The 12348-nt window shown below is 45.1% G+C and overlaps 1 protein-coding gene across 1 annotated transcript in view; it reads right to left on the bottom strand.

Moving 5' to 3' along the window:
* Positions 1 to 12348, bottom strand: part of LOC135226697 (dedicator of cytokinesis protein 3-like) — a 141271-nt gene that overhangs the window by 44560 nt on the left and 84363 nt on the right. Inside the window, 2 exon segments of the mRNA XM_064266407.1 lie at positions 1070 to 1078; positions 2339 to 2355. Of these exon segments, the coding sequence (XP_064122477.1) occupies positions 1070 to 1078; positions 2339 to 2355 (26 nt within the window).

Raw genomic sequence — 12348 nt, 5'->3', positions numbered from 1 at the left:
CCACGTAAGTCCTGCTTGTGCTACTAGAGTTGCCAGCGAGGTAGAGACCTATAGCTGGTGCACTCCAGATGATCTGTCACAGGGCGAGACCACGACGTGACTAGACCATATTGACCATACCATGAGGGCTAAGAAGTAAAATAAATATATATATATATATCACCACCTGACCAACCTAGCCAAAGTTAAGGTGTTATAAAACTAAGGCTTAAGAGTTAAGAATTCGCCATTGTCGGCGACTCAACAACTAAATTAAGAGCTCTTCCTAAACCATTTTCTACAGGATAGGATGAGTGGTACTTCTTGCCCCAAGATTGTGTCTGCAGACACATATGGCCCTAGCGAGCAGAGATCTCATATGCCATCTTCACATCTCGCGGGAGTGTGAAGTGAACACAGAGTTGCTTCGCTAAAACATGGTACTCAGGATGTTACTGAGTGCCATGCTCTGTTGAAATGCTTCCGTGAGCATTCAGATAAAAAGATTTCAAATCTTTGTGCAAACACAATGAAGGAGCATTTTTGAAAGAACTCCTTAACACTAAAAGCCAAGGGTGGTGTTCTTCAAAATGGGCAAGTCTGGTCTTTTTCGGAACACTGCAGATTGTCCGAAGACTTCGACTTTCTTTAGTTTTATGTAGATAAAACTTGAGAGACCCGACAGGGCACAGGACTCTCTCTGGCTCCTGCCACTAACTTGTGCCATCCTTGCTTCCAAGCTCCTGGCCCAAGGACAAAACGGGTTTCCATTCTTAGGCCACAACGGAAGGCTTAGAGAGCACACCACCTTGTGTTCTCTAAAGCCAAAACTTGTGACAATGGCTTAAAATCTCACTAACCCTCTTTGTCGTATCTAGGGTGGTTAGAAGAAGGCTTCTGATCACTGCAAGAAGTTAACAGGTAGGAGAGGTTCGAATGCTTTGACATCAAGAACTTCAGACTACGTCTAAGTTCCATATTGAAAACTTCGATCTGGGACATGCACGTCAGTCCGTCTGTACTAAAGTCAGGTGACCGACCAGTTGACCAGTCAGACGAATCAAGGACAGCAAGGCTGTACCCTGAAGACCATAAGGCACTCTTCTTCACTGAAGGATGAGTGCCTGGACTGCCTGGGCGATTCAATCTAAGCAAACCTTGGGGGGTGTATCAACGCAACCCAACGTCGTCAGCGAATCAACTCCTGAGCAACTCCTGACTCGAGCTTCTGGTGCCAGGAGAAAGGAGCGAGGAGCAAAAAGGCGATTCAGTCCCGAAGGAAGAATGCCAGACAGTCCAACCTGGTCTCATGTTACACGATCATCGGGGGTGTATAAACGCAACCGACTTCGTCAACAAGAAACTCAGGGCTACTATATGTCGCCATGATCTCGCACGAGTATCTGACTCAGAGAAAACAGGTGAGACAAAAAGTAGATGGTGAGCGAGTTTCGAGATCCCACAGAACTCAAAGATCGTGAAGGGCTTTGTTGTTTGACAGGAGCAAATCTCTGAGCCCAAAGGCCGTCAACAACATATTTGCGTATTCTTTAATAGTTGTGACTGCTAGCTTATCCCATTCTTCAGACGGAAAGGGAAGACGATAATCTTATTCCTGTCAACATCTCGATAGTCTGAACGTAGTAAGACTCAGAGCGGAGAGGTTATAGGTACCTTTCGAGTTAGAGTAGACCGACTCTTTCGGAAAAGGTCCTTGAAAAATGAAATAGGAAGGACGTGACCTCTGTGAATCCAGGATCCTGAAGGCCAACATGGGGCGATCAGTGTCATTGTCGCTCCCTGTGACGTCATAAATCCTCTTATTACATTTCCTAAGCGATTGAAAAAGGGGAAAAGAGACTAAACATCCATCCCCGTTCAATATCATAGGATGGCGTTTAATGGTACCGATCCCGGATCGAGAATAAGGGAGCAGAGAAGAAGAAGCCTCTTCGTCCTCAACATATCGAAGAGAAGAATGAAAGGGGGTCCCTAAAGTCTCCACAACTCTCAACATACTTCTAAAGAAAGATTCCACTCGGAAGTCAGTAGTTGCTGCCGTCGATCGAGACGATTCGTACAGACTTTTGCAATCCTGTAACGAACCTCTAGAGGATCGTTACATTCTACGCCTGTTGTTATAATAGGCTCTTTCTCGTAAACTCGAACAGGGACCGAGAGAAGATACTTCTTAAGATATGAGAGAGCTGTGGAATATCAGAGTTGATCTGGACCACTGGTTCCAAAAACTCGTTTAGAGGACTGGAGGGACGACCAAATTGCTTCTACTTCTTTCAGATTAAGATCCAGGACATCTGAAACCCTATACAGTAGATGTCCGGCACCTTCTTTCTATCACCTCAGGTGATAGACGCACTGAGAGATGTTCAGAATCATTCCTAGATCTTGAATAATATTTCAGTTTCCCGGTAGGAAAAAACTGTGGTGGTCTGAATTGCAGTCTATTCAGGGAAACAAACTTCTTCAGGAAGGAAATGGTCCCCAGCAAGCTCATCCATTCCCTCCCCGAGTATGCTTACTTCCCTAATAAGGCTGCGCTTTGCCTAAGCAGGAGAGCATATAAAAGTGCAATGTTGCGGTAGACTCGTAGTTCTATACCGTGCGGTAACGAGCACCGAAAGGATTAAGAGATATCTCTGTTGAACATAGTAAGGCAAAACGAATGCAATGTTTATTCATTCACGTAAGAAATCCCCTCAATCTTAGGCTAAAGTCCGTGATTGTAGGACGAGATACAGTAGTCAGTCAATCCTGCAGGAGAGACGTAACCGCCAGCACAGAGATACGGTTAGTCAGTCAATCCCGCAGGAGAGAGAGACGTAACCTACAGCTCATGACAGCGCACGAGCTGGTACTGGGCTACTGGCTCGGTTGGACTGGAGGACAGACACAGCTTACGAACGTCGTCTTTTAACTTTATGTCTGGGTTGCCAGCTACCCTATTCTACGAAGAAATAGGTCCGTTATTTTTTGAGCAGAAAGAGACTCTCAAGCTGGTATATTTAAGCGAAACAGAAAACACTAAATATATAGATGCGTTTGTGTCGTCAGAACACTACCATACAACGGTAAAAGATAAATCGGAAACTCCTGGAAGGCTGCAGGGAGTAACGATTAAATGTCCTTAAAATAATAGACAATAGACCTCTCGGTTGCCATCCGAAGAGGTAACTACAGCAAGCGTATATGACTTGAACCAACCAGTAGTAAAATAACGCAAGGCAAAATATTATATTACAATAAAGTTTGTTCATACTTATCTGGCAGACATATATATAGCTGAATTCGGAAATACAGCTACATACATATCTGACAGGCAAGTTTCACGAACAAAACTTAGAGAATCGAAGCAGACAGCTCAAGCTTCTTATGTTACTGGACATAAGCGGTCATTGACGTAGTCTACAAGTCTATTTCTTGTACGAGTCTGCGAATGATGAATAAGAGCTCTTCCGAATCTTGTCAATAAGAGCTTATCCACTTACGCAATATAAAGTTAATGAGATGTTTGTCAATGAGAACTAAACCCCACTGTACGGGGACAAAGAGATATTTTGTCAATGAGGGGATACCCACTTACTTGACAAAACGATAGTAATATTGTCAATGGGTCTTTATTGGCAGTATGGCAAAAGAAGTCCTGTCTTGCGCTTTCCTGAAGAGCGTCCTCTTGAGTGCTTTTGCAAGAATCCTACCAAAAGTAGTCGAGCGTCATGACGTGTAGGACGTCGAGCTTTTACATAACCCGTAACTGCCTTATCACAAAGTCTTGACTGCGGTAGAGCAAACAAGATCTTCCCTTGAGCTTTCCTTAACTCCATCCACCTATGCGAAAAGCAATATTAAATGACAGAGACCTCTTGAATTCACGAAACCCGATGTCTTGCTGGGTTTCGAAGAAGAAGTTGTCTGTTCACTTTAAGCTTCCTCCGAAGCATTGCCTACTTCACATTCTTTGCAGGTGAGGTAGAAGGTATCACCGAAGGTAGAGGTAAAAATTCTTTGGGCCAAAATCTGAAAACAAGAGCTTGAAGAGTTCAACAGAAACGTTCAGCCAGGCGACAACACCTGGCGTGCGCTGGTACAACGCTCGGCGGTCCACTGGGCGCGCGCGTCGGCGTCCACTGGAGTGCGCTCCGGCGTCCCATGGAGTCGCACTCGGCATCCACTGGCGCGCGCTCGGCTTCCACTGGCGCGCGCTCGGCTTCCACTGGCGCGTGCTTGGCGTGCACCCGCCTGGCGTCCATCCGAGCGTCCCGTCCAAGTCGAGAGGGAACGCCTTCTTATTCTGACAGTAAAAAAGCTTGGAAGTCCGCTCTCAAAAGCTTCCTGCTACTATGACTTCTTTTACGTATTTCTCGGTGGAAAGACGGACACGAGTTCAGGCGACGTTCGCCTTCTTACTTCTCACTGAAACGCATAACGAGAGAGAGAGAGAGGACGTGAAGCGTCCTCTTCTATAAAGCTTCTATTTAGAGGGCGCGAGTCCTTCCGAAAGCTCCAACCCCTGCACGGGGAGGACGCTTCGGAGGACGAGAAGCAATCCTTCAGGATTCGTGCACGCGCACGCCACTTGGCAGGTCTGGGGATTTTTCATCAGAAACTGTCCGAAGGCACGCCAGATCGGTGGGGGTTCCTTGTAACCCTCCTTAGGCTTTCGACATACTCCCTCCCCGGGTCCTGGGAGTCAAGCAGAGGTCCCGGCCTAGAGGCGAAACGAGGCCGATCTGACGCACCCTCCACTACACAAGGGATATCACTGCACTTCTGCACTTCACTTTTGCTCTCTAAAGCAAGCACTTTTGATTCTAAGTTACGAATCGAAAGAGTATCAGAGAAAGGGCAATTCCTCTACAGACACTGTTTTAGGGCCCGAAGGCAACACTACAGGGTTAGGAGTAACAATTACAGAAGTAGCACCCTTCACAGCAATGAAGGAGAGCGAGAACCTCTCGTAGACATATTCATAGCCCGTAGGCCATACTACAGGGTTAGGCAAAATAAAGTCTACAGGAAGGTTAGCAGGTTCACTACCCTGACTTTAGTTACTGATTAATTGCGTACATACGAATCATACGTCTTCCTTACGGAATAAGACATGTTTACTGATTAATTGCGTACATACGAATCATATGTCTTCCTTACGGAATAGACAAAGTCTCACACTCCTTACATGACAAATCTCAACAAAGAAGCAAGACCCATACCCCTCGTACATACCAAGTGCGGATCTACCGAAGCTTTCGGTAGCCACACCCTATCTTTGCAGACAACCCCGTCTGAAACTAGCCTAACTAGATTCAGATATCTTATGCAAAAATGAATCAAATTCAAATCAATTTAAGATAGCGTATGCCTAGCCACAAATCCAAGTAAATAAATCAAAAGACAATTAGGATACTTAGCAGCAATGAAGTTTCCAAAATCCTAAGACGGAGGTACTGAAAACAGGTGTTTTCAGCACCGGCGACAGAAAAATTATGAATAGAAAATGGGAATGGTTCCTGATACCCGCCTCCCAGCGGCGGGAATGGGTACTAACCACCTGGCCGACCACTGCGTGTGTCGGAAGTTTTTAAAATTCTGTCGGATTTCAAAAAATACAGTTATATATATATATCTGACAGGTAAGTTTCATGAACAAAATAGTATGTACCAACGAGACTAGGTTTGGTGACGTCACGGTTGTCATACGTATTTTTTTCGAGAATGAATATACATTTATGATAAAAAAAAAAAAATAGTTACTGTACTGCTTAGGGTACCATACTGTAAAATTAATGTAATCACATCAAAATAAAGTAACCATTGCATGCTGTAAACATGTAAACTGTATTTTTATCTTTTGAAAAATGCATTCCCCAAGGAATTATTCATTGAAGAGGCTTTTTATTATGAAGATATGCCAATAATATATAAGATATGCATTTTATTATGAATATATGACAATAATACATAAGGTAAAAATGGTTTTATTACATTTACGCTTCGTCGCCGATCGCAAACAACAATACGATAATCTATGACAATTATCGTTTGTATGACTGCAGTGTTCAGAGAAGTTGATTATGTTATACCAAAACAATAATGAAGTTCGAATTGAAAAGTAAAGTTTTCCTAATTGTTATTACTACTGTAATTACACTACTACTATTAACATTTCTAAAAGGTTAAGAATGGCAAAGGTGCTGTTAAGTGTAACTCAATGTTTACATTTCTGCTGGCCGTTCAACTACAAGTTGATGTCAATGATGTCGAATTATTCCATGAATAGGCTATAATATTATGAAGATATGCCAATAATATATAAGGTGAGAATGGTTTTATTACCTTTATTGTCAGTTAATATCATAATGTGAATCTGTTCATGCATTTGCTGGTTACCGGAACTGGACAAGGCTTAGCCTACAACGAAAAAGCCCTCAATGCTGCGATTCATACCAGTGATATAGATTGAGAAGTGGTCCGAGGAAAAACCTGTGATTAACTGAATCCGTGATTGCTGATCCGCTACTAAGCGAGGCCCCCATGTATTGCCGATACAAAAGAAGCCGACGACGCTTGGTCACCCAAAGATGGCGTCGACTCCTTTCTTTTGTACTGGCCTTTGTCATAAAACTTCCTCCACTGTTCCACCGACCAACCACGACAAACAGAACAAGGATTAGTAATTGTACATACATTTTCCCTGCACCTACTACACGTTGGATGAGGATCCGTTGACACCGAAGTTAGGAATCTTGAACAAGGAAAGCCACTGACTCCAGGGCATTTCCTTTGTCTCGTCTTCGAAACGGAAGAAGATCCCGACAGCGATATTCCATCTCTTCACTTACACACTCTTACAGCTCACACTACACTGAGCACACTCAGAAAAAGAGAATTAATAAGAAAAATGAAATTGAAATGGACAAAAAACGGGCAAACTAAAACCGGATTTAACCAGATAGACAGAGAACACATCCTATCTTAAAGGCGGTAGAAAGATGACTGGCGGGTCGGTCACACGACGCCGAGGGCATTCTGGGTATACATGCCCCGTGACCTGGTATAAATGCCAATAGTCCCTGGATCGCACAAGTTTAACTTAATTCTACCGGTTTCCAGCTTGGCACTAGTAAATCCTAATGTTAAGACAGAAGGTTGGTTTCTTATATGAACAAATCTGCATTTAGATTATGGTCAAACACAGCCTCAACACAACTGCTGATGCTTCCACACTTCAGACTAATTTTTTTAAGGAATTATATTGTCATAATTTGAAATTCCACATCCTGATGATGCAAAGCATTAAGAATGAAATGTAAATATATAATCCAGGAAAAAAATGATATTGTCATGTTACAATAAAGTTTTATACATACTTACCTGACAGATATATACTTAGCTATAGACTCCGTCGTCTCCGACAGAATTTCAAATTTCGCGGCACACGCTACCGGTAGGTCAGGTGATCTACGCCCTGCCCTGGGTGGCAGGACTAGGAACCATTCCCGTTTTCTGAATCAGAATTCTTCTCTTCCACCTGTCTCCTGCGGGGAGGCTGGGTGGGCCATTAATCGTATTATACTGTCAGGTAAGTATGTATAAAACTTTATTGTAACATTGACAATATCATTTTTATACATTCAACTTCCCTGCCAGATATATACTTAGCTGATTAGCACCCATTGGTGGTGGGTAAGAGACAGCTAACTACTGAAATAGACAGGTAAACAACATATGTTGTAGGTATTAATAAACCTTGGTTCCTACCTTATTAGGCTGAAGACTTCGCGGCTACTGCCTTGGAGTCTGCTTAGCCTCAAGAGCCTCAGCGAGATATTGATCTATGGCTAAGAGTTCTTGTGGGTCTGCCAATGGGGTCTTATCCACTTACTCGGCAGAGCCTAAAGGCCTTTGTCATTGGGTGCTATTCCACTAACATGACAATACACCTTGTTCAAGGAGCACAACACCGATCCCGATCACCTGATCCTAACATCCATGTTAGTTCTAAGATTGCAAGGAGTTATCCCGAACTCCCTTACAAAACAACCAAAAAACTCGAAACATAATTATTACACGTTCATTTACAAAATATACAAAAAAAAATTTGTACTCCCCTACTAGTCATACATACCAAAAAAAAATTGATCCCCTACAGCAATGACCACATGCTCCCGTGCGACATCAGTGAGCTTGCTAATAGAAAACCAAGCACATATCTGACAAGAGGGTTTATGTACGTAAAACACATATTTAAGGATCAGTCTTTGCTCCAAGACCCAGCACGGTATCTGCTGATACAAATGGACTAGCGAGAAGCACTTCTCATAGGTCACTCTCACATCCTTCAGATAATGAGATGCAAACACTGAATTGCACCTCCAATATGTAGTCTCAATGATTTTTTAGAGACATATTCTTTTGGAACGCCAAGGACGTTGCTACTGCTCTCACCTCATGGGTCTTGACCTTTAGAAGACCGAAGGATTCCTCCGAGCAGTTTCTTGTGAGCGTCCGTAATTACGCTTCTCACAAAGAAAGCCAGGCGTTCTTGGACATGAGTCTTTTGGGGTTCTTCACCGCACACCAAAGACCTTGTTGACAAGCTCCCATCTTGTCTCTTCCTCTCTAAATAATATTTAAGAGCTCTCACTGGACAGAGAGACCTCTCTATCTCTCTGCCTACGAGGTTAGATAGGCCTTTTACCTCAAAACTTCTGGCCACGGTTTGACGGGTTTTCGTTCTTTGGCAGAAACATTGTCTGGAAAGAACAGATGGCAGCATCTCCTTTGAACCCACTGTGGAATCTAGAGCGTGCAATTCGCTCGTCCTCTTGGCTGTAGCGAGAGACACCAGGAATAAGCATTTCCTAGTGACGTCGCGGAAGGAAGCCAGATGTAAAGGCTCGAATTTATCCGATGAAAGGAATTTCAGTACCACGTCTAGATTCCAACTAGGTGTTCTCGGAGTAGCTGCCTTTGAAGTTTCAAAGGATCTAATCAGATCGTGTAGATCTTTGTTGCTTGCAATATCTAACCCTCGATTCCTAAAATACTGAAGACAGCATGCTTCTGTATCCTTTTATTGTTGAGACAGAAAGGTGTGATTCCTCTCTCAGAAAGAGGAGGAAATCGGCAATATTCACTATAGAGGTACTGGAGGAGGACAGCTTCTGACTCTTACACCACCTCCTAAAGACTTCCCACTTTGATTGGTATACTCTTCTCGTCGAAGCTCTGCGGGCTCTAGCGATAGAGCCCGCAGCCTTGCGAGAAAAGCCCCTCGCTCTGACAAGTCTTTCGATAGTCGAAAGGCAGTCAGAGTAGATCTGGTCTGTTTGGAAGAGATCTGGGGAAGTCCACTATCCACTCCAGTACCTCTGTAAACCATTCCTGGGCTGGCCAAAATGGGGCTATTAGCGTCAACTTCGTGTTCTTCGAAGCTACGAACTTCCTGAGCACTTCCCCCAGGATCTTGAACGGGGGAAAGGCGTATGCGTCCACACCCGACCAATCCAGGAGAAACGCGTCTATTGCGAAGGCTCTCGGATTCTTTTGGAGAGGAACGTCGCAAACAGGTCTATGTGAGGTCTCCCCCACAGGGACCAAAGACTTCGACACACTTCTTCGTGTAGAGTCCATTCTGTGGGAAGGACCTGATTCCTCCTGCTCAGTCTGTCCGCTCTCACATTCTTGATGCCTTGAACAAATCTTGTGAGGAGAGTTATGCCTCTTTCTTCTGTCCAGGTTAACAGGTGTCTTGTTAACTGAAAGAGGGAGAAAGAGTGCGTGCCTCCTTGCTTGCGTATGTAAGCCAGAGCCGTGGTGTTGTCCGAGTTTATCTGTATCACCTCGCCTCTGACTATCTCTTCGAAGAACTTTAAGGCTAGGTGTATGGCCACTAGTTCCTTGCAATTGATGTGCCAGGACACCTGTTCCTTTGTCCAGGTGCCTGACACCTCCCTTGCTCCTAACGTCGCTCCCCATCCCGACTCCGAAGCGTCGGCATATAAACTTGGTCCTGGGTTCTGCAGGGACAAGCGATACGCCTTCGTTCTTTTGAAGAGGAAGGATCCACCACTTCAAATGATCTTTTACCTCTTGTGGAAGCGGGAAGAATGTCCGAGAGTTGTCCCGTCTTCCAAAACTCCACACCCCTTTCAGGAAAAACTGAAGAGGGCGAAGGTGAAGCCTCCCCAGAGAGAAGAACTTTTCTAGTGAGGACAGGGTCCCTAAGAGGCTCAGATAATCCCTCGCTGAACTGTTCTTTTTCTCTAAGAAGCTCGAGATTTTCGACAACCTCGAGTGATTCTTTCTCGCGAAGGAAATACTCGAAAACCCCGAGAATCCATCTGAATCCCCAGATAGACCAAGCTCTGGCTGGGGATCAGCTGCGACTTCTCGAGGTTCACGAGTAATCCCAGCGATTCTATCATGTTCCTTGTTACTGATAAGTCCTCCAAGCACTGAATCTCCGACTTGGCCCTGATCAGCCAGTCGTCCAAGTAGAGGGAGATGTTTATTCCCTCTAGGTGAAGCCATCTTGCCACATTCGCCATCAGGTTGGTGAATACTTGCGGAGCTGTAGACAGACCGAAGCACAGAGCCCTGAATTGAAAGATCTTGTCTCCTATTACAAAACGAAGATATTTCTTTGACAAATGGTGAATGGGAACGTGGAAATATGCGTCTTGCAAGTCCAGAGAGACCATCCAATCTCCTGGACGAAGAGCTGACATTACTGAGGCGGACGTTTCCATGCGAAACTTCTTTTTCTGAACAAAGCGATTCAGAGCGCTTACGTCCAGAACTGGTCTCCACCCCCCCGATGCCTTTGATACTAGAAAAAGGCGATTGTAAAATCCCGGGAGTGTGGATCCTGCACAAGTTCGATGGCCTCTTTTCCCACATTTGTTCCACCATTTGAAGGAGAGTCTTTCTCATTACCGGTCTCTGTACCTCGCTGACAGTTCCCGAGGCGTAGATGTTAGGGGAGGGCTGTTCTCGAATGGGGATTACATATCCCTTCTTTAGGACCGACACTGACCAAGGGTCGGCTCCCCTTTTTGCCCATACTCCTGCAAAGTTCAGGAGTCTGGCGCCCACTGGTGCTTGAAGGAGCAACAAGTCATTTGGTTTTCTTGAAGGGCCTAAAGGAAGACCTTCCTCTCTTATCAGAGCTCTTCTTTCTGGCAGGGGGACGAGCCGCTGTACCTCCACGAAAGGGCTGCTGAGGAGGACGAGAGTCCTTCTTAATCGCCGACACTACAGGGCGTCCTTTCTTGGACGTTTGTGTTAGTAGGTCTTGTGTCGCCTTCTCAGTTAGCGAGCGAGATATATCCTTCACTAACTGAGAAGGAAACAGATGATCCGATAGAGGGGAGCGAACAATAAAGCAGTCCTCTGGCTCGGAGAAACCCCTTTTGATAACAGGGATCCATATACTGATCTCTTTTTCAGGAGACCAGCACCAAAAAGGGAAGCCACTTCACCCGAACCGTCCTGTACTGCCTTGTCCATGCAAGACAGGACGCTATGGAGAATCTCTGGGTTTTTAAGAAACTCCGGATCTTTAGATTTGTTGGCCAGAACTCCGAGTGACCAATCCAGAAAGTTGAACACCTCTAAAGTGACAAAAAGTCCTTTTAGAAAGTGGTTCAACTCTGAAGTGCTCCACGTCACTCTGACCGATCCTAAGGAGTGACGTCTAGAGGCCTCCACTAAACTGGAAAAGTCCGCATCTGCAGAGGCAGGCAGAGAAAGACCCATAGTCTCTCCTGTCCCATACCAAATACCTCTCTTTCCATGTAGTTTGGAAGGAGGCATGCAGAATACCGTCTTTCCTAACTCTTTCTTCTTGTCCATCCAAGAATCTAAAGAATGGAGAGCCTTCTTCATCGATATTGCAGGCTTCATTTTCAAAAAGGCCGAAGATTTTGCCGTAGCCGAGCTCGAAAAGAGAGACCGAGGAGAAGGAGGAGCCGCCGGACTAAGAGAATCTCCAAACTCTTGAAGCAATAATGAGGCTAAGACCTTATAACTCGAGAGTCCCTCATTAGCAGGAGGTTCGTCATCAGACAACTCGTCTAAACCTACCTCGATCAGACGAAGGAGAAAGTTCACGTTTGGAGGAAGAGTCCTTCCAAGACCTCCTACGCTCTGAAGGAGAGGAGCTCCTATTTGGAGAAGAGTCATAAATTCCCAGGAACGAGTCTCTGACTCCTGCCTCCTGGCTCTTGACTCTTGCCTCCTGACTCCTGCCTCCTGGCTCCTGACTCCTGCCTCCTGACTCCGGACTCCTGCCTCCTGACTCCGGACTCCTGGCTCCTGCCCTCCTGCCTCCTTGACTCCTGCCTCTTG

This window comes from Macrobrachium nipponense, chromosome 15 (genome assembly GCF_015104395.2).
Source record: "Macrobrachium nipponense isolate FS-2020 chromosome 15, ASM1510439v2, whole genome shotgun sequence".
Lineage (NCBI taxonomy): Eukaryota > Metazoa > Arthropoda > Malacostraca > Decapoda > Palaemonidae > Macrobrachium > Macrobrachium nipponense.
The sequence above is the reverse complement of the archived record's forward strand: the minus strand, read 5'-3'. Positions and strand labels throughout refer to the sequence as shown.